General features: G+C 37.7%; 1 protein-coding gene across 2 annotated transcripts; it reads right to left on the reverse strand.

Moving 5' to 3' along the window:
• Positions 1-1,921: 1,921 nt before the first annotated feature.
• Positions 1,922-23,163, reverse strand: LOC133543536 (collagen alpha-2(IX) chain-like). Of its 2 annotated transcripts, none has more exons than XM_061888147.1 (7): positions 23,030-23,163; positions 4,957-4,992; positions 4,835-4,878; positions 4,252-4,284; positions 4,043-4,183; positions 3,920-3,974; positions 1,922-2,611 (listed from the first exon to the last, which is right to left on the reverse strand). In XM_061888147.1, exons 1-5 carry the CDS (start codon positions 23,129-23,131, stop codon positions 4,162-4,164), a joined length of 237 nt encoding a protein of 78 aa, XP_061744131.1. In that variant the 5' UTR covers positions 23,132-23,163; the 3' UTR covers positions 1,922-2,611; positions 3,920-3,974; positions 4,043-4,161. The 2 variants fall into 2 exon arrangements, with proteins under 2 accessions (XP_061744131.1, XP_061744132.1); XM_061888148.1 differs by having other exon boundaries at positions 4,043-4,188.
• Positions 23,164-23,504: the final 341 nt, after the last annotated feature.

Below are 23,504 nucleotides of genomic sequence, written 5' to 3' on the forward strand. Positions count from 1 at the left end.
TGGGGTTGGGGTTAGAGGGTAGGTCTTAGGCATAGAAAGACAGTCGGTTAGGGTAAGGATTTGGGTTAGGGTTAGGGTTGGGGTAAGGGTAAGGAGTTGGGGTTTGGGGTTAGGGTTGGGGTTAGGTTTGTGGTTGGGGTTAGGGTTGGGGTAAGGAGTTGGGGTTTGGGGTTAGGGTTGGGGTTAGGGTTGGGGTTAGGGTTGGGGTCTGGGTTAGGGTTGGGGTTAGAGGGTAGGTCTTAACTATAGAAAGAAAGTCTGTTAGGGTTGGGGTTAGAGGGTAGGTTTTAGGCATAGAAAGACAGTCGGTTAGGGTTGGGGTTAGGATTGGGGTTAGGGTTGGGGTAAGGATTTAGGGTTGGATTTAAAGAGAAAGGGAGAAAGGTAGGATTTAGGCATAGAAAGAAAGTCGGTTAGGGTTGGGGTTAGGATTGGGGTCAGGGGGTAGGTTTTAGGCAAAGAAAGACAGTCGGTTAGGGTTGGGGTTTGGATTGGGGTCATGGGGTAGGTTTTAGGCATAGAAAGACAGTCGGTTAGGGTAAGGATGTGGGTTAGGGTAATGGTTAGGTTTTAGGCATAGACAGACAGTCGGTTAGGGTTAGGGTTGGGGTAAGGGTAAGGATTTGGGTTAGGGTAAGGTTAGGGTTGGGGTTAGGGTTGGGGTTGTGGTTGGGGTTGGGGTTAGAGGGTAGGTCTTTGACATAGAAAGACAGTCGGTTAGGGTTGGGGTAAGGGTAAGGATTAGGGTTAGGGTTAGGGTTGGGGCTAGGGGTTGGGGTAAGGGTAAGGAGTTGGGGTTGGGGTTTGGGGTTGGGGTTAGGGTTAGGATTGGGGTTAGGGTTGGGGTAAGGAGTTGGGGTTTGGGGTTAGGGTTGGGGTTAGGGTTAGGGTTGGGGTTAGGGTTGGGGTTAGGGTTGGGGTCTGGGTTAGGGTTGGGGTCTGGGTTAGGGTTGGGGTTAGAGGGTAGGTCTTAACTATAGAAAGAAAGTCTGTTAGGGTTGGGGTTAGAGGGTAGGTTTTAGGCATAGAAAGACAGTCGGTTAGGGTTGGGGTTAGGATTGGGGTTAGGGTTGGGGTAAGGATTTAGGGTTGGATTTAAAGAGAAAGAGAGAAAGGTAGGATTTAGGCATAGAAAGAAAGCCGGTTAGGGTTGGGGTTAGGATTGGGGTCAGGGGGTAGGTTTTAGGCAAAGAAAGACAGTCGGTTAGGGTTGGGGTTTGGATTGGGGTCATGGGGTAGGTTTTAGGCATAGAAAGACAGTCGGTTAGGGTAAGGATTCGGGTTAGGCTAAGGGTTAGGTTTTAGGCATAGAAAGACAGACAGTCGGTTAGGGTTGGGGTAAGGGTAAGGATTTGGGTTAGGTTAGGGTTAGGGTTAGGGTTGGGGTTAGGGTTGGGGTCTGGGTTAGGGTTAGAGGGTAGGTCTTAACTATAGAAAGAAAGTCTGTTAGGGTTGGGGTTAGAGGGTAGGTTTTAGGCATAGAAAGACAGTCGGTTAGGGTTGGGGTTAGGATTGGGGTTAGGGTTGGGGTAAGGATTTAGGGTTGGATTTAAAGAGAAAGAGAGAAAGGTAGGATTTAGGCATAGAAAGAAAGCCGGTTAGGGTTGGGGTTAGGATTGGGGTCAGGGGGTAGGTTTTAGGCAAAGAAAGACAGTCAGTTAGGGTTGGGGTTTGGATTGGGGTCATGGGGTAGGTTTTAGGCATAGAAAGACAGTCGGTTAGGGTAAGGATTCGGGTTAGGGTAAGGGTTAGGTTTTAGGCATAGATAGACAGACAGTCGGTTAGGGTTGGGGTAAGGGTAAGGATTTGGGTTAGGTTAAGGGTTGGGTTAGGGTTAGGGTAGGGTTAGGGTAAGGTTAGGGTTGGGGTTAGGGTTAGGGTTGGGGTTGGGGTTTTGGTTGTGGTTGGGGTTGGGGTTAGAGGGTAGGTCTTTGACATAGAAAGACAGTCGGTTAGGGTTGGGGTAAGGGTAAGGATTTAGGGTTAGATTTAAAGAGAAAGAGAGACGGGTAGGATTCAGGCATAGAAAGAAAGTCGGTTAGGGTTGGGGTTAGAGGGTAGGTTTTAGGCATAGAAAAGACAGTCGGTTAGGGTTGGGGTTAGGATTGGGGTTAGGGTTGGGGTAAGGATTTAGGGTTAGATTTAAAGAGAAAGCGAGATGGGTAGCATTTAGGCATAGAAAGAAAGTCGTTTAGGGTTGGGGTTATGGTTAGGGTTAGAGGGTAGGTTTTAGGCATAGAAGACAGTCGGTTAGGGTTGGGGTTAGGGTTAACCCTCTAACCCTAACCCCAATTCGTTGTACGTTTGTATACTGACTAAAAAAAAAGTGCATACATATGTACACATTGGTACAAATGTATACACATGTTTAAATATGTATATGTAAGCATATGTATACACACACATTACTGTAGATGAAACTAAACATGTCCCTACCTTTAAGACATGTGTTTCCAATCCGTCTGTCAGCTCCCATCGTTCCAGGAATTCTTCGGGAACCAGGCAAATCATGTGGTCCTTGTGGAACCATTAATCACGGAGGACCAGAATAGCCGGTTGTTCAACGGCACAGCCCTTGTAGTGCTCACTGCTACTGCTGCCGCCAGCCTCTCTGTCACAAAAAAGAGATTCATTTAGGAACTGTATAATGTAGAGATTAAAAATATACCATACATACATCTTATACACCAGGGGGCACCAACCTTTTTGAAACCAAGGGTTACTTCTTGAGTACTGACTTATGCGAAAGCCTACCAGTTTGTTACACACTTAAATAAATTGCCAAAAATAGCCAATTTGCTACATTAACCTTTAGCTCTATGTTATTATTAATAATAAATATTATGTGGAAAAAATGATCTTAATGATTTAGGGTTAGGGTTAAGGTTAGCTAGCCACTAACATTTTTTAACAAATCATGAATTACTTTGCACCATGTTTGTACAAATAATAACTCACGTAAAATACAAAAGTCAACTCTCATCATGTCACACTTTGAACTGGACACCAAATCTGATATCTGTTTCTTTGTCAGTTAGTGGGAAGCCTGGCATGGCATTCTGTTAACTAGTGTGTTGTACTCTGCTGTGTAACTAGAAACTGCAACTCTGAGTGAGTCTTGCAGATGTGCATCAGTGAGGCTTGTTCTGTGTTTCTTCTTGATGAAGTTCATGTCAGAAAAGGCTGATTCACAAAGATAAGTGGAACCAAACAGGCTTGCAACCTTCATAGTTGCTGCACATACACCACTGTACTTTTCTGTGTGAACAAAGCACCAAAAGTTTGGTGCAGCCTGGTGGGCTTAACATTTTAAATTTTCAGGAAAGAAAAGGAATGAATTTAAAAGGTAAAAAGGTATATGTGTTTAAAAATCCTAAAATCATTTTCAAGAATGTATTTTTTCTCTTAAATTGTCTTTCTGAAAGTTATAAGAAGCAAAGTAAAAAGACAGGGTCTTTAAAATATTTTCTTGGATTTTCTAATTAAATTTTAGTTTTGTCTCTCTTAGAATTAAAAATGTCGAGCAAAGCGAGAGTTGGGGTTAACCCTAACCCTGATAGTACATAAATATAATTTAAAAAATAGAGGCAGCTCACTGGTAAGTGCTGCTATTTGAGCTATTTTTAGAACAGGCCAGCGGGCTACTCATCTGGTCCTTACGTGTTAGGGTTAGGGTGTCCGCGTTGGTGACCCCTGTTATACACAATAACTTATTCCTTCCTATAAAACACTAACCCTAACCTCTCCACCACATCTCCACACATCTTCCAACATTTTCGGTTTTGATTTGATTTTGGCTAACTGTCATTTTCAATTTTGACATATTGAACTGAAACTTTACATATGTAATAGAGTTTTTGTTTACAATAACAAGCAATTGATTATTTTTTTGGAGGGAAATTAGAGTGGTAAAGCTCACCTTGCAACATTCTTTATACCACATCAATAATATGCTGGTCAGATATATCTTGTCCCTGAAGAGAAGAACAACATTGTGTAAAAGTGACAACCATTACATTTCCCAAACAGTGAGTGGACTCACCGGTGGACCCTCAATACCCGGCCTGCCATGCACACCGCTCATGCCGTTCAACCCCCGAGGACCAGGCAGTCCAGGGGGTCCTACATCACCTGGCTTCCCAGAGTCTCCATGTTGGACCATTATGTCCAAGGTCTCCTCACTCTGTGCTGCAAACACATACAAGTGCATGAAGTGTATATTTACTTAACACATGATCATACACAACTCACCTGTCCTTTAGTGCCAGATTCTCCAGACATACCCTGTCACACCCAAACATTCATGAGATACTGATTTTAAAAATTGCAAGTTCTTGTCCTTTAGATTTGTTTTCCTCCGTTCAGTAAGCACAGCACCCAGAAACATTTGTGTTTCTACATGTAAGGTTCAACTATGAAAATGTTTGAATGCAGCGTTGAAAGATTGTCCAACAATAGTCTGTACAAAAACATGCAGAATGAGGGTTCCTACAAGTGGCAGGGCAAAAATACTGAAACACAATGACTCACTTTAATAAAAAAAAATGTTTTAAAGTACTGTTAATGTATAATCTATACAAGATTCCTTTCTTCTCAGCTATTCATTAAAACGAAACAAGGGATGTCCAAAACTTTACCACAAAGGGCCGCACACTTAAAAGTTAACGAATGTAGGGGCCATTTTGGTTTTTAAAACCTTAAGGTCTTTCCTTGATTGTTAAAAGTCTTAGGGACCCAAAATGGGTCTCAGTCAAATAGTATATTATTTGTCTTTGCTTTCAATATTTAAATATCAACAGGTCAACTTCAGAAAGTTCAAAATGACTGGTCTTACTTTTCCCCTTTCTCACCAGCTAGCCCCTCCACGTCGGAGTCTACCTTCAAGCAGAAAACAGAATATTTGTTAGTGTTTCATATTGAAGGCTCCAATCATTCACAAACAAAAGTGATACTCACAATGTCTCCTTTGGGTCCACCTCTTCTTTGGAAGCCCTTTGAATGAGGAGACAAACATACATGTATAACATGGAGTTAAAAATATCCCGTAAATACATCTTGTACATGATAACTAATTCCACTACCTTCTATAAAACACTACCTTTAGAAGAAAGTGTAAGTATTGATGTACTACAGTACAAGGATAGAAACACTTATATAATTTTGAACTTTAGGGGAAATAGTGAGTATTGATGGGCAGAAACACTTATATACTATCTTTACAAAAAAAACTATGTATTGATGTACAGGGACAGAAATACTTAGTTTACTGTTATATTTAGAATAAAGTGTACTACAGTACAAGGACAGAATCACTTGTATAATATATTATCTTTAGAAGAAAATGTATGTATTGATGTACTGAAATACTTGTATAGTATACTACCTTTAGGAGAAAGTACATGACAAGGATAGAAACACTTACAGTTGTGATCAAAATTATTCAACGCCCACACAATCTTGGTGTTTTAGCAAGTTGGACATTTATTCCGTATTTTATTTATAGTCATATCAAATAAAGATGCATTAAGTAGACAAATGCAAATTGAATTACAACATTATATGTTGTAACATACCAAACAGTGTCATTTTTCTTAATATTTCAGTGACAAAATTATTCAACCCCTTGAAGATCATAACTCTTAAGAACATAATTTGAATAAGATATTTTCAATCAGGTGTTGAAAACACCTGTAGATGTGATTAGAAGCATAAAGAGCAAAATTAAACTGATTGAAAAAGACTGTGACGCTCAGCTTCTTGTAGTGGGTCAATGGTGTATTTGCAACATGGTGAAGTCCAGGGAGTATTCAAAGAAGTCAAGAAAGGAGGTCATTTCTCTTCATGAGAAAGGATATGGATATAAGAAAATAGCAAAGACATTACACATTCCAAGAGACACAGTTGGGAGCATAATTTGCAAGTTTAAAGCTAAAGACACAGTGGAAACACTACCTGGGCGTGGTAGAAAGAGGATGCGGTGTGCAACTGCTGTCCGGTATTTGGAGCGTACAGTGGTGAAAAACCCCCGGGTAACAGCTGAGGAACTACAACAGGACATTGCAGAGGGGGGAACGCAGGTTTCGTCCCAGACAATAAGGTGCGCACTACGAGATGAAGGCCTCCATGCCAGAACTCCCAGGTGCACACCACTTCTGACTACCAGGCACAAGAAAAATAGACTCCAGTATGCCAAAAATCATCTGGAGAACCCCCAACGTTTTTGGGAAACTGTTCTATGGAGTGATGAGACAAAACTGGAACTCTTTGGGCCTATGAATCAAGGTTATGTCAGGAGGAGAAAAAATGAAGCTTACAAAGAGAAGAACACCTTGCCTACTGTTAAGCATGGTGGGGGGTCAATCATACTCTGGGGGTGTTTCTCTGCCTCAGGTACCGGGAATCTCCAGCGCGTTCAAGGCATTATGAATTCTATTTCCTAGCAGGATATATTAGCTGCAAATGTCATGAAGTCAGTGAGGAAGCTGAGGCTTGGGAGACGTTGGACCTTCCAACAGGACAAGGATCCCAAGCATACCTCCAAATCAACATCAGAGTGGTTGCAGAAGAAGGGCTGGAAGACTCTGGAGTGGCCTTCACAGTCACCAGACCTAAATCCTCTAGAAAAGCTGTGGTGGGACTTGAAGAAGGCAGTTGCAGCACGCAAGCCCAAGAATATGAATGAACTGGAGGCCTTTGCCCAAGAGGAATGGGCTAAAATACCTGTAGATGCTTGCAAGAAGCTTGTGTCCGGTTATGTATCACGTTTGAAGGATGTCATTACTGCCAAAGGCTGTTCTACTAAGTACTAAAGATGCATGTAACCAGGGGGTTGAATCATTTTGTCAATGAGATATTAATAAAAATGTCCTTTTTTGGTATTTTGTAAAATACAGTGTTACAATTTAAGTTGCATTTGTCTATTTGATACATCTTTATTTGATATGACTATAAACAAAATAAGGAATAAATGTCCAACTTGCTAAAACACCTAAATTGTGTGGGGGTTGAATAATTTTGATCACAACTGTATATGCTATCAATAGAAGTCAGTTTAAGTAATGGTGTGCTACAAATACAAGGAGAGAAAGACTTGGATCATTTACTATCTTTAGAATAAGTGTAAGTATTGATGTACTACAGTCCAAGGATAGAAACACTTATACAGTGCCCTCCAAAAGTATTGGAACAGTGAGGCCAGTTCCTTTATTTTTGTTGTAGACTGAAAACATTTGGGTTTGACATCAAAAGATGAATATAAGACAAGAGATCAACATTTTAGCTTTCATTTCCAAGTATTTACATCTGGATCTGATACACAACTTATAAGATAATATTATTTGTAATGGAACACAACACTTTTAGGTGAATAAAACTATTGGAACTGTTACGGCTACTCTGTCGTTCCAAAAAGTTTCCAAAAAACTAAAATAAAGATAGCCGAGTAGCCTTGAAGAGAAGGTTTAATACTCACTAAATTCCTTAAGCACTCGCGGAGATATTTCTAGATTCAAAATGTTGATTTATTTTCACAAACAAAAAATATTCTTTGTGGTTGACTTTCTACATAACCAAAATAACTTATTTCGTGGTAAAAAAAACTATTTCACTCCTCACTCCGTCATGACAGACAGACAAAGGGAGCGCCCAGCTGTCCTGTCTTCTTAATCATGGGAGGAGGAAGTGGATTAGGGTTGAATCAATCTTTTCGTTATGTGACTGTGTTTTGAATTGTGAGCAGTCAATCAGAGCATGTTTGCCATTAAAATACTACATAAAGGGATGATACCACTGGGTGTGGTTTGAGCAGGTTGCAGTGGAACAGAGTATTTTACAGCGCTTCCTGCTGACTCTGTATTCACAGCTACTGAAGTAGCAAAGCTGCTGTTTATGCCTCTAATTGGTTTTAGTCCACTTGTGCTTTTTGGAAGAGGCCTTTTTGTTATTTGGTCCTGAATGTCTCCAAACAATGGATCCAAAAGCATCTTGGCATGCATTTCTAGAAAATACACAAAATTGTTGAATCTGATTCTCCTGCCAGTCCTCTATTGTGTCTCATAAGCTGTGCTTTGCCACTTTTCTCTGAGTTTGTAGGGTAGTTTGGATGTAATCAGCCTTAGGTTTGATGGGATATCAAGTTCCTCCAAATGCTGTAAATCTTGCATTACATTACAGCATCCTCTCAAATACATTGCATATGCATGAAGCATTTTTCCATCCTCAGCTTTAATTGCTGTCCAATTCAAGGCTTTTTCCAAGTAACCTCCCGAAATGTTCATCTCATTTCCAAAGTGTTCCTTTAAGAGGCGCCTTGCTTCATTATAGCCCCTACTGGCTTCCATGTGCAAACAGCTGTGAACCAAGTCTCTTGGCAAACCAGATGCAAACTGTTCAAAGTAGTAGAGTCGGTCTTGATGATTCTCAGTCTTGTCTTCAATCAAGTGTTCAAATGCATGGATAAAAGACTGATATGCCAGTGGGTTACCATCAAACAGACATCTCTCTAGCTGGTAGTAGAGTTTTTGCTGTGAGACAATGAGTTTTACGATTTCACTTTGTCTTTGAATAACCATTTCCAAGTTATCATGAGCAGCATTAATAACCACATTATCTTGTGCAGAGTGATTTATTATGAGTCTGATTTACACTCTGGGTCTTGTGTTTTTTAATTGCATTTTTGTTTTGAGGTTTATTTAGATCTTCTGATGTGCTGGTGTTCCTTTTAGGTAGAGGTGTGTGGAGACTTAAGATGGTTTGGTGAAGTGGGGTTTTGTGTATTACACCAAACTCTATAAAGTCCACATTGCTCGCCATAGTTTCTCTTTCATGGTGAGAATCATAATACTCAGTCATGGGTTCCTGAGTCACCTCATTACTTTCATGAATTAAATCACTTTGAAGGATTTGTATTTTAGCAGTTGATGCTGCGAGATCTGCTTCCAACTCCATTTGCTCCATCTTTGCTTTAAGCTTTGTTCCCTCCAGTTGCATTTTCTCCATCTTTGCTTAAAGCTTTGTTTCCTCCAGTTGCAAGATGTGTTTTTCCTTCAGTGCAGCAGCTCGAGCCACTGTAGCAGCCTGTTACGCTTTGGCCCTTTTTAATTCTGAGGATACTGAGGAACATCTAGAGGCTTTTGATCCAGTGACAGACTTTGATTGGTAAGATAAATTTGATATGCTGTCCAGTGGTCCAACTTTTGATTGTGCAATTTCTCTTTTCCATGTTTCATGAAATAATTCACATTTATTATCGTGGGTTCATACCAGTCATAATAATCATTTTCCTTTTCCTCTCCTGATAGCAAGTTTTGCACAAAGTTGTGAGCATTTTTAAATCCATCCACAGCTCTTTTAAATACTTCAAAATCATCATTGACTTTATCAGCATTTCTAACATGAGTCATCAAAGTCTTTATTTCATTTAGCTTCCTTGTGCACGCGCCCAGTCTGCCTCTGCGCAAAGCAATGCGCGTTCTCGGCATGTGGTCGGCCTCAGCTGCCGTCTCAGGTGTGCCAGACATCATTCCAAATAATCACACTGCTCAATTTATTTTCCACTTAGTCCATTGTTTAGTTCATTCCTATATGTCCTTCCAACATGTGCATTTCACATCCACAACCTGCAACTTTCCTTTCCATAGCGTTAAAATGATTCCATACAGCGCAGCGGCGCGATCATTCATTCATTCATGACGTTCATCAGCTGATTTTACTCACGGCCCGCCGGCTGCTTGCTGTCGTCGGTGCAGAGCGATCGTGGATGGTCCTTCGGGTCTACAGTGTAGTTTGTTTACTTGTTACGGCTACTCTGTCGTTCCAAAAAGTTTCCCAAAAATTACAATAAAGATAGCCAAGTAGCCTTGAGGAGGAGGTTTAATACTCACTAAATTCCTTAATAAGCACTCGGGGAGATATTTCTAGATTGAAAATGTTGATAATATATTTTCACAAACAAAAAATATTCTCCGTTGTTGACTTTCTACATAATCAAAATAACTTATTTGGTGGTAGACAAACTATTTCACTCCTCACTCCTTCAGCATGACAGACAGAGAAAGGGAACGCCCAGCTGTCCTTTCTTCTTAATCATAGGAGGAAGTGGCTCACTTAATCATAATCAATCTAAAACAGCCAATAATTAATTAACATCATCATTGACATTATTGGATTAGATTGTCAAAACAATTAATAAATAAATAATATAGATAGGCTCCAACAGGAACATATAAACTTAAAATACATTAAAGTGTATAGGACTTAATATTTAGTTGCAAAACTTTTGTGATGCTTTTCCAGGCTTTCTCCATAGCCTTTTTCAGTTTTGTTTGTTTTGGGGGGGGGGGGGGTTACTCCTGTCAGTCTCCTCTTCAGCAGGTAAAATACATGCTCTATTGGGTTTAAGTCTGGAGACTGACTTGGCCAGTCTAAAACCTTCCACTTCTTGCCCCTGATCAACTCCTTTGTTGTTTTGGCAGTGTGTTTTGGGTCGTTATCTTGCTGCATGATGAAGGATCTCCCAATCAGTTTAGTTGCATCTTTCTGTAAATTAGAAGACTAAATGTTTCTGTAGACTTCTGAGTTCATTTTGCTGCTGCCATCATGGGTTACATCATCAATGAAGATGACGTCCCAGAAGAAGCCTTGCAAGCCCAAGCCATGACATTAGCTCTGCCGTGTTTCACATATGAGCTTGTATGTTTGGGATCATGAGCAGATCCTTTCTTTCTCCAAACTTTCGCCTTTCCATCACTTTGGAAGAAGATAATCTTTGTCTCATCAGTCCATAAAACATTTTCCCAGAATTTTTTAGGCTCATCCCTGCACCTTTTGGCCAAAATGTAGCCTGGCCTTCCAATTATTCTTGCTATCGAGTGGTTTGCATCTTCTGGTGTAATCTCTGTACTTCTGTTCATGAAGTCTTCTGCAAACAGTAGATTGTGATACCTTCACTCCTGCCCTCAGGAGGTTGTTGCTGATGTCACTAACAGTTGTTCTTTATAGCTCTCACAATGTTTCTTTCATCAACTGCTGATGTTTTCCTTGGTCCTGTTCCACGTCTGTAGCCTAGTACACCAGTGGTTTCTTTCTTCTTCAGAACATTCCAAACGGTTGTACTCACTATGGCCAATGCTTGTGCAATGGCTCTGATTGAATGTCCATCTTCTCTCAGATTCACAATTGCTTTGTTTTCACCCATAGACCCATAGACTCTCGTTTTCATGTTGACGCCAACTCTAAATGCAGTCTGCACAGGCAAAACCTATCCTACTCAATCTGAAACTGAGCTCAGACATTTAGTGCTATTTAGTGTTTGAATAATCAATGTAATTGGGAAACACCTGGGCAACAACACACACCTGTCAGTCACATGTTCCGATACTTTTGCTCTCATGAAAAATGGGTAGGTTGAACCAAAAGGTGCTATCTTCTAAGTTGTGTATCAGATCCAGATGCAAATACCTGGAAATAAAAACTAACATGTTGATCTATTGTCCCATACTCATCTTTTATTGTCAAACCCAAATGTTTTCAGTCTACAACAAAAATAAACAAATTGGACTCACTGTTCCAATACTTTTGGAGGGCACTGTATGTATAGTACCCTTAGAAGAAACTAAGTATTGATGTACTGAAAAACTTACACGTTCTTCTAAAGATAGAATATTGTATAAGTATTCGTGTACTGAAATACTTCAAAGACAGTTTAAGTAATGATGTACTACAATGCATGGACAGAAATACTTATATAATCTTTAGAATAAAGTTTATGTATTGATGTTCTATTGTACAACGACATAAATACTTAGACATTGTATCTTTAGAAGAAACTAAGTATTGATTTACTGACATACTTTTACAATACACTATCTTTGGAAATAAGTGTAAGTATTTATGTACTGAAGTACTTATATAGGAGAAAGTGTATGTATTGATGTACTGAAATACTTATATAAAATACTATCTTAAGGGGGATGTAATATTGATGTACAACAAGGACGCAAACACTTTAGAAAAAAAAGTGTAACTACACACGTATATGCTATCTTTTGTAGTATTGGTGTACTACAGTACAAGGCTAGAAACATACTATATTTCGAGGAGAGTGTATGTATTGATGCACTACAGTATAAGGACAGAAATACTTATATAATACAGCAAGTTTAAAGGACAGCAGGTTAGGCCACCGTGAGCTGAGACAGTCTCTACACAAGTCCCAGTATGTAATGTGATAAATGGCATAAACGCGCCAGTGACACAAGATTTGAAGTCATTTACACTATATATATCCGCCTCTCTGCAATTGGTGAGATATATTCTACTCACGAGGGTGATTTGGCTGAAAATAAGGTGCCTCGAACGCCGAGTGGCCCATTGTTCCCCTGCAACTATGCCACAACGCGGATCAAAGGAATCTAAACACGTCCGTGATCAATTGTCCTCTAGGGATTTGGACGAAAATGCAATGTTTACTCCGGACGATCGAAAAATGTTGCGAGCTATGGTTGAAAAACTTGAAAAACTGGACATTTTGATTGAACTAATAACTGACGTTCCAGAGCTGAAAAAAATCAGTCAAGTACAATCACGCTGAAATGGTGGAGATAAAAAAGGAAAAGACGACACTAAAAGTTGAGTTAACAAGCCAGGAACTCGAAACTACTAGACTGACAACAGAGAGCGAGAAATTAAAGGCGGACTTGTTGGAACTCCGCTGCAGGAGCATGCGGGACAAGTTGCTGATTATGAAGATGAAGGTGACAAGATGGCTGCCAATGCTTCTCCCTGCTCAGAGTCTCTCTACAATTCATCAAATATATCTGGAATCTGAGACAAATATCTTGAAATGCTCCATTGCTGATGGTGAAGGAATACTTTACTTCACTACTTTGGGGATATTGCAACAACATTGGACTCTGAAAAAGGTATTTTAGGAGTATCAAATCAAGGCCCAAACAGGCCTTCTGAAAACTTCAGTGCAGCTCATCAAGTTACCTAAAATACCTGTGTAAAATTACTTGAAAAGATGACAATAACAATTAAAAAGTTGTCAGAGGAACTTGAAGAGATAAAGAAATCTCTAAACTTCATGGGTGAAAAGATTGCTAAGGTTCTAAAGCAACAAGGAAACATCATGGGCCTCATGGAGGAAGTGAAGGAGCTGAAGGAGAATGTGATCCAGAGAGACAAAAGGATTGAACTTTTGGAGCAGAGATGTGAGGATTTGGAGCAACAATCACTTGTCAATGACATTGTGGTCACAGGACTAGAGCTGAAACACCGCAGTTATGCTCGAGTTACAGCTGGGCTGAACCAAGGTGAAGATGCTCCTACGGAGGAACTTGAAACTCTTGAGCAAAAACTCCTGGACTTTTTCAGGGGTAAAAACATCATTGTTGAGAAACAAAACATATCAACATGCTATTCATTTCCAAACAAGAATGTTAAAGCAAGACCAATAATAGTGATGCAGATGGTTAACCAGAAACACAAAATGGAGCTGCTGAGACAGTCCAAAAAGCTAAAGGGCACTGGAATTTATCTGAATGAGCACCTGACAAAGAAAAATGGTGAAATTCCAAGAAGTGGCCGCATTCTCAGGAAAGAAAATAAGATTCAATCTACATGGACGAGACATGGCAAAGTCTATATAAAGCCAAATGGATCGGATCAAATGAAGCCAATATGGATTAAAAACGTGAAAGACTTGGAACAATTTAAATAACTTGTTGAATCAGGACAACAAATGGTATGTGGACAATGAAAATGTATGGTACACATGGTATATGGACATTAGGATTAAGGATAATGTGTGTTTTTTTAAGTTATATCGTACATTTTAGTACATTATTGATATTTTGGTTAAACTTCTTTGGAGGATGACTAATAATGACTTTTATATTTCTGACGAGGAAGAAAGCAGTATAGCTGGGCAAGAAGATATTCAAGACAGGATAAGCTGTAAGGAACTAAATTTAAGTTATTTAGAAATGAATGATGATAAAGTAGGAGAATTTTGTAATGACATTGATCCAGAAATTAATCTAAGTGGATTACATAACATAAATGTTTCATATTACTCAGAGGATAGTTTTCAAAATGTGGATTTAAAGGGTTTTTTGCTTATTCATTTTAATAGTAGAAGTCTCAGGGCTAATTTTGAGAAGATACAAGAGTGTTTGGAATCTTTAAAATCGACATTCCAAGCAATTGCATCTCAGAGACATGGTTGACAGATGAAATTATTGATATGTTTATATTAGAAGGTTATGATTTTTATAATATAAATAGAAAAAATTAAAAAGGAGGTGGCGTTGCGTTCTATGTACCAAAAAAATATTACTGTGAAATTATCGACAGTCTAGTTATAGATGATGTTATGGAGAGTATGACTATAAAAATACAAATAAACAACGAACGTAGTGCATATTTGAGTTGTATTTATAGGACACCTGGGTCACATGTAGAGCTTTTCCATGACAGCCTACTAAAAGTACTTGGAAAACTAGCTAACAAGAAATGTGTCTTTGTGTGTGGGGATTTCAATTTTGATTTATTAAAATGGAGAACCCATAAACCAACTAATGACTTTATAAATGAAATGTTTACTTATGGTTTGCAACCAATAATTGATAAACCAAGCAGAATAACGCGAGAATCTGCTACCCTCATTGACAATATTTTTACAAATATCCATGACATAACTACAGGTGGAATACTCCTTAGTGACATCACAGATCATTTTCCAGTGTTTGTGAATATTCAAAGTATGATTGTAAATAATATAGCACAAAAAACATTGTTCAAATTAACAAGATTAAGGACACCTGAAAGAATACAAGCATTTAAGAATGAGCTTTCAAAATGTTTCTGGGAAGGGGTGTATGTTGAAAATTGTAATGATTCATACAGGGCATTTCTGTTTAAATGGATAGAACTTTATAATTCCTGCTGTCCAGTCGTGAAGTCCACACTAAAGAAAGTGAGTAAAAATAAGCCTTGGATGACGAAGGGTCTAGTAATGGCCTCCAATAGAAAAAATGTTCTGTATGATAGTTACTTAAAAAATAAAACTGAACAAAATTAAAGGGAGTATAAAATTTATAAAAATAAGTTGACTTCTATTCTACGAAAGCAAAAGAAAAGTTATTATAACGAGAAATTTGAAGATAGCAAACATAATATTAAACAAACATGGAACACAATCAACCAGGTTTTAGGTAATAGATGTAAAAATCATGAGACTCCGAGCTACTTTATAAATGATAATAATATAAAACTAAACAAAAAAGAAATGATAGTGGAAGAATTTAATGACTATTTGGTTAATATGGGCCCTGCACTTGCAGAAAAAATACCTGTTTATGAGGACACAGGCTTGACTAAAAACACAATAAACCCTCATTTAAAATCAATGTTTTTGAGTGGAGTAACAAAAGTGGATATAATTCAAACAGTAAGAGCCTTTAAAAGTAAAACATCTACAGACATACATCACACAGATATGGTAATTATTAAAGAATGTATTCATTTAATTCCTAAGCCATTGGCTCACATATGTAATCAATCATTCAAGTGTGGATACTTCCCAGATGATATGAAGATAGCAAAGGTTATTCCTGTTTTTAAAAACGGAAATAAGCATCTTATGGAAAATTATAGACCGATTTCAATACTCACTCAATTTTCAAAAATTTTAGAAAAGCTTTTTACAAAACAGTTAAATAATTTTCTGGAAAAAAACACCTTGCTTAAGCAGCAGCAGTATGGTTTTAGGGAAAATCGAACAACTACGTATGCAGTAATGCATATGCTGGAGGAGGTTAGTACTGCTATGGATAATGATGAATTTACAATAGCCATCTATATTGATTTAAAAAAGGCCTTCGATACCATTGACCACAGACAGTTAATAAATAAGTTGGATAAGTACGGCATCCGAGGGCCAGCTCTGTCCTGGATCAAGAGCTATCTAGAAAATAGAAAACAATGTGTTCAGGTGGATAATACAATATCTGGATTTAAAAATATAGTTTGTGGAATTCCACAGGGTTCTATAATTGGTCCTAAGTTATTTACAATTTTCATTAATGATTTTTGTGATGCATCAAGTTTCTTAACATTTTTTATGTTTGCTGATGATACAACTATCCTTGGGCTTCACGGTGGCAGAGGGGTTAGTGCGTCTGCCTCACAATACGAAGGTCCTGCAGTCCTGGGTTCAAATCCAGGCTCGGGATCTTTCTGTGTGGAGTTTGCATGTTCTCCCCGTGAATGCGTGGGTTCCCTCCGGGTACTCCGGCTTCCTCCCACTTCCAAAGACATGCACCTGGGGATAGGTTGATTGGCAACACTAAATTGGCCCTAGTGTGTGAATGTGAGTGTGAATGTTGTCTGTCTATCTGTGTTGGCCCTGCGATGAGGTGGCGACTTGTCCAGGGTGTACCCTGCCTTCCGCCCGATTGTAGCTGAGATAGGCGCCAGCGCCCCCCGCGACCCCGAAAGGGAATAAGCGGTAGGAAATGGATGGGATGGATGGACAACTATCCTTTGTTCTGGAAAATCTTTTAATGAACTTTTGGTTTTCGATACTTTTTTTATTAGTAGATTGCACAGTTCAGTACATATTCCGTACAATTGACCACTAAATGGTAACACCCGAATAAGTTTTTCAACTTGTTTAAGTCGGGGTCCACGTTAATCAATTCATGGTAAAAATAGAACAAGAAATGACAGTGCTTAAAAACTGGTTTGATATGAATAAATTATCACTTAATATTGCTAAAACTAAATTTATGATATTTGGTACCAAAACTGAGGTATCTAATGAAGTAAATATTAAAATAAATGGATATAAAATTGAGCGTGTCTTTGATACTAAGTTTTTGGGAGTTATAATTGATTATAAATGATCATGGAGACAACATGTAAATTATATAAAAACAAAAATATCAAAAACACTTGGTGTTTTGTATAAAACTAAATAATTACTTAATTATAATTCTTTGTTAACAATTTATTATACTTTGATACTTCCATACATGACATACTGTGTAGAACTCTGGGGAACCACTTTTAAAACCATAACTAATGATATTGTTTTGCTGCAAAAAAAAGCTGTACGGCTAATAAACAAAGCAGGATATTATGACCATACCCATCCATTATTTGTTAAATCAAAACTTATGAAATTTCAAGATATTGTTTATATTAAAATAACACAGATAATGTTCAAAGCAAAAATAAATACTCTTCCAGAAGGAATTCAAAAATACTTCACTCTACAGACCAGCAAATACAATCTAAGAGATGAATCTAGGTTTATTTTACCAAAAGCAAGACTAGTGGTTAAATGTAGATGTTTATCTGTTCTCGGTGTTAATTTGTGGAATTCTGTTGGTAAAGAAATAAAAATGAGTGACTCAGTATTTAATTTCAAAAAGAACATGTCACAATGTATTTCAAAAAGTTATGTGAACTAGAAATTTATGTTTGTTTGGTTAAATGTTGTATTTAGAAGGTATGTATGTTTATCTATTTACAGAAAAGTGTATGTGTGTAGGTACATATTTTTGCATTGTTTGTTGGGGGGCAGCTTGAATGTGGATGCTGAATGACTATATTTCTTTTTGTGTTGCAGAATTATTAGAAAAGGTAACTTAATTGAATGTAAAAAATGTATGTTGGGCATATAAGCTTTTTTGCTTCTGCCTGTTTCAGTTATGTTATTCATTTTTGAATCGTGATCTATGTTTGAATATGTTTTTGTTAGACTGAAAATAAACTGAACTGAACTGAACTGAAAGATGTAGAAGTGATCTACAGCATCGCGGAGAACCTCGTCACAGCCATTCTGCAGAAGCAACTGGGCATTTCGGATGAAGAAGTCAAGAGGATCCAAATGGAACGAGCACACAGGATTGGCAAACGCAAAGAGGATGCTAGACCGAGACCTATGGTTGTAAAGTTGATCAACTCCAAATGCAAAGACGGAGTGCTTGCTCTCTCCAGAGGGTTACTAACCCTCCTTAATCTTTACAAAAGATTAAAAATGTTATGGATGCATTTGATTTAATTGACATCTGGAGATTAAAAAATACTAGGTTAGTACAATATATGTGGAGAAGACAAAACCAGGCAAGTCCTATTGACTATTTTTTATATACCATTTTCATTGCTAAACAAAGTGACTGCAATATCAAGCAATGATAAATTGTGTTCTGATAATAATTGTATAGGTTTAAAAAACTGCAATTGAAGATAATACATGTGAGCCCAGATATTGGAAGTTGAATCAAATGCTTCTACAGGATGAATAATTCATTGAAAAAAAAAAACTTATTACTGACTAATTTAAAAATAATATAGGATCATCAAATCGCCTGGGAAGCCTTCAAATATTTAAGGGGATATGCCATTGCGTACTCTTCATGGAGAAAAAAAACTTAAAATGGTCTAACAGGAATTAAAGAAAGAAATTGAGGATTTACAAAAAACATTGATAGTAGTGATAATCTAATTAGCGAGCAACTGAATTCCTTTTACAGCCAAAAAAGAAGAGTTAAACTTAACTGAAAAACAATTATTTTAAAGTTATGACTGCAACAGAGCAATCTGGATGAAAAAAACGTGATAAGTGTTCAAAATTCATTTGAAATATCCAAGCAAAAAAACGTTATAAAAAGAACATTTCCATACGTATTAAAACAAATGGAAAGGTATTGGATACACACACCACATTGTTGAAAGTAAAGGAAAATTACTTTGGAAATATTTTTTCTAATTCAGTAATCTCTCCTGAAACTACTTTTTTTTTTTCAGAAAATTATAAAAGAAAATTGACTTCAGAAGAAAGCCATTCATGTAAAGGCCTCATTAGAGAGGAAGAACTTGTGGAAGCTGTTAAGTCTTTTCATCCAGGGAAACCCCAGAATTAGGTGGAATACCTATTGAGGTCTATCAAGTATTTTATGAAGAGGTTAAGAAACAACTGCTTTTGTAGTTTTAATTACTCATATAAAACACATGTTTTTGTCTAACACTCAAACAGAAGGTCTTATTTCTTTATTCTGAAACAGGAAATAAATGGTGAGTATAAAGACCAAGTTTATCTAAAAAATTGGAGACCAATGACACTTCAGTGATACGATGCCAAGATCCTGGCAAAATGTTTTGCTTAAGGACTTAAGTCTGTTTTGTCAAATATTAGGGTTAGGGTGAAATATTATTCACCAAGATCAATCAGGTTTCCTACAATTAAGTAACATAGGAAACAATATTAGACAGTTATTAGAAATGATAGAAAATTATAATATGGAAAATAAAAAAGGATCAATTTTTACAGTCAACCTGGAGAAGGAATTTGACAAAATTAGCCTAAATGTGTAAAAGCTTAGTTTTTTTAAATTTTGGCAACACCTTACTACACTGGATCAAGACGCTATATATTTAAATGAACTGTAGAATCATCAATAATGGATACATCTCTGGGACAATACTTATATTAAGAGGTCTAAAACAAGGGTGCCTTTTGTCTCCATACTTATTTATTATTGCTATGGAAATATTGACGGTTAAAGTTAGATTGAATACAAATATTGAAGGGCTCAGTAATAATATTATTGAAAGTAAAATAATGTATGCCGAAGATACAAGCTTCTTTATCAGCCCCGATCCTCATTGTTTGCGAAAGCTTCTTAATCGTTTGGACATATTTTCACAGCAATCTGGGCTTAAGCTAAAATATGGTAAATGTAAAATAATAATCGGAAATCTAAAGGGAACGTTATTTCGATAGCAATGCAAAGTGCCTGTTTTGTGGACAGATGGACCATTTAACATACTTGGTGTTTTTGTACCAGAGAATCTGGAAGATCTCAGCTCAGTAAATTATGTTAATCGATTAAGAAAACTGGATAAAATTATGCAATTATGGAAAGGGAAATCCTTAATCTTGTATGGTAAAATATCTATTGTCAACTCGTTAATCATTCCTCAATTTATTTGTTTTTGTCATTACCAGCTCCATCAAAACACTTTAAGGTCTATGAGCGGAGAGTCTTCCATTTTGTCTGGGACGGCAAACCAGAAAAGATTAGAAGAAAGGTTTTGTACAATGAATATGAGGGCCTGAAACTTCTCAACCATGAAGCTATGTGCCTGTCTTTAAAAGCATCAATTGTTCCAAAGATGTAATTAAACACTGAGTGGTACACTAGTGTCCTGTTGGACAAAAAACATGTACTGTATCAAAATAAATTGTATCCGTTTTTACAATTGATGACCTCGCATTTTCCTTATGTAGAGAGAGAGTCTGCTGGGAAACATGGCGAGGTTCATGAAGGAAACAATCCACTCATGGTGGTGTTTTCTATTTGATGTGCCAGAAAAAAGAGATGACATTTTGCAGAAGATAATATGGATGAACTCTATTGTTGTAATAGATGGAAAGCCTTTCTTTTGGTAAACTATGTTTGAAAGAGGAATCATTTTTGTCAATGACATTATCAATGAGAACGGTAAGATTATGAAGTATGATGAATTTAAAGGCCTACTGAAAGCCACCACTACCGACCACGCAGTCTGATACTTTATACATCAATGATGAAATTTTAACATTGCCACACATGCCAATACGGCCGCTTTAGTTTACTAAATTGCAATTTTAAATCTCCCGCGAAGTTTCCTGTTGAAAACATTGCAGAATGATGACGCTTATGTTGACGCGTGTTTGTGACGTTATTGTTTGTAGTGGACATTTTATCTAAGCACCACTCACAGCTAAAAGTTGTCCAATTTAATTGCATAATTACACAGTATTTTGGACATTTGTGTTGCTGAATCTTTTGCAATTTGTTCAATTAATAATGGAGACGTCAAAGAAGAATGCTGTTGGTGGAAAGCAGTGGATTGCAGCCGCTTTTAGCAACCAAAACACAGCCAGTGTTTCTTTGTTTGTTGTGAAGCTTTACTATGGAACAGAGCGGTCAAGCGAACATGTTTCTCTACCACATATCAACCAGCAGGTTTCGGTGAGAAAATTGTGGTAATAAGTCGGCTCTTATCGGAGACATCAGCGGAGCTTGTGTCGTTCTTCCTGCAGCAGCTGTCAAATAGCCTGCTGCCACTTTCTTGGCTCCTCCATGGCTTCCATCAGAGACACTGCTGGTCACCAAACCCCTCCCAATTTCAGGTATGACTTTATAATCTCACTAAAACACTAGTAACACAATAATCAGATAAGGAAATTTCCAGAATTATCCTAGTAAATGTGTCGAATAACATCTGAATCGCTCCCACTGCCCTAGCCTTTTTTTTCTATTGCTTCACTCTAACTTTCCTCATCCACGAATCTTTCATTCTCGCTCAAATTAGTTGGGAAATCGTCGCTTTCTCGGTCCGAATCGCTCTTGCTGCTGGTGGCTGTGAATATAAACAATGTAAGGAGCCCTACAACCAGTGACGTCACACGCACATCGTCTGCTACTTCCGGTACAGGCAAGGCTTTTTTTTTAGCGACCAAAAGTTACGTACTTAATGGTTGATGTTCTCTACTAAATCCTTTCAGCAAAAATATGGCAATATCGCGAAATGATCAATTATGACACATAGAATAGACCTGCTATCCCCGTTTAAATAAGAAAATCTCATTTCAGTAGGCCTCTAGAACTATGTATGATGATGCCTGTTCAAGTTTTTCATTCAATCCACTAACTGGAATCATTGGGAAAAGATGGAAACAAATAATTAATTATGGAACTACTAAATTATTAGTTTGTAAACCTCTAATAAGAAATTCTAGTTGGCAAAAAGGAACTAAAATAAATATAAAATAATATAATGCTTATTTAATAAAGAAATCTTTGAAGGATGCTCATATAACACATATGGAAAATGGGAGAACATTTTTGACTGCTTTTTGACTAAAGAAATATTCAAATTAATCTACGAAACTACTATCGATTTGCAAAATTGTTAATTTCAAATTAAAATTATTTATAACTTTTCGAACACAAGAAAAATGTTAAAACTATGGAATGTGACAAGAGTCGGATGAATACCTATTTTGTTGTAAGGAGTCTGAATCCACCCTGCTTTTGTTTTGGTATTGTCATATTGTGTCTTCCTTTTGGGTGGAAGTTGGAAAAATGTGTTTAATTATTGGTTTGTTTATGAAGCTTAATATGGTTTCTGTTATTTTAGGAGAGTTCATTGACAGTCATGACTAAGTCAATTTAATTATAGCATTCAGTGAAAGGTTTTTTTTAAGGCCAAAAACAGATATTCACTTTTTACCCTCATTAAAACATGTATTCAGTATTTTTTGACTTCAGAAAGTTATATGGTTGAAACCGATAATGATGCCAATATACATAAAAAAAGATGGGAAGTTTGAAAATGTAATTTTGTTTACAGATATTTGCAATCTATTGTTGTGTTTCCTAATTTTGAGTGTACATAAATGAAGGCGTGTGTTGCTGAGCCCGACTTTGATTGATTGATTGAAACTTTTATTAGTAGATTGCACAGTTCAGTACATATTCCGTACAATTGACCACTAAATGGTAACACCCCAATAAGTTTTTCAACTTGTTTAAGTCGGGGTCCACGTTAATCAATTCTGGTAAACTCGACCTGGACATAATCTGGACTGGACCTGGTTTGAAGAACCCTTCAAACAATCTAATTTCATTCATAAGGTCCTTTTCAAAAAATATATATAAAATAAAATAAATACATTTAAAACATTTTCTTGAATAAGAAAGAAAGTACAACAATATAAAACAGTTATGGAGAAACTAGTAGTTAATGAAAATGAGTAACATTAACTGTTAAAGGTTAGCACTATTAGACAGAGTAATGATATACATGTTATACAATCTTTAGAAGAAATTGTAAGTATAATATCTTATCTTCAGAATATGTTCATAGTGAAGCACTACAAGGACAGAAATATTTCATCCTGCTTGAATGTAAGACTTGTATTCAACTCCTGGGTAAACACTGCCCCCTGGTGGACTCTTTAACTACATACCTTGTCTCCTTTGCGTCCACTCAGACCTTGAGCACCTGGAACGCCCATGGGTCCTCTCTCTCCTTTGCGTCCACTCAGACCTTGAGCACCTGGAACGCCCATGGGTCCTCTCTCTCCTTTGCTTCCACTCAGACCTTGAGCACCTGGAACGCCCATGGGTCCTCTCTCTCCTTTGCGTCCACTCAGACCTTGAGCCCCTGGAACGCCCATGGGTCCTCTCTCTCCTTTGCGTCCACTCAGACCTTGAGCACCTGGAACGCCCATGGGTCCTCTCTCTCCTTTGCTTCCACTCAGACCTTGAGCACCTGGAACGCCCATGGGTCCTCTCTCTCCTTTGCGTCCACTCAGACCTTGAGCACCTGGAACGCCCATGGGTCCTCTCTCTCCTTTGCGTCCACTCAGACCTTGAGCACCTGGAACGCCCATGGGTCCTCTCTCTCCTTTGCGTCCACTCAGACCTTGAGCCCCTGGAACG

This window comes from Nerophis ophidion, linkage group LG26 (genome assembly GCF_033978795.1).
Source record: "Nerophis ophidion isolate RoL-2023_Sa linkage group LG26, RoL_Noph_v1.0, whole genome shotgun sequence".
NCBI classification, from domain to species: Eukaryota; Metazoa; Chordata; class Actinopteri; order Syngnathiformes; family Syngnathidae; genus Nerophis; species Nerophis ophidion.

Bases quoted from the DNA above. Each gene is read 5' to 3' on its own strand.
- LOC133543536 (XM_061888147.1), bottom strand. From the start codon at position 23,131: ATGGGCGTTCCAGGTGCTCAAGGTCTGAGTGGACGCAAAGGAGAGAGA. The intron at 4,993-23,029 runs GTATGTAGTTAA...CCTCATTCAAAG, and splicing joins GTGGACGCAAAGGAGACAAG to GGCTTCCAAAGAAGAGGTGG. The intron at 4,285-4,834 runs GTAAGACCAGTC...TGGGTGTGACAG, and splicing joins GCTGGTGAGAAAGGGGAAAA to GGTATGTCTGGAGAATCTGG.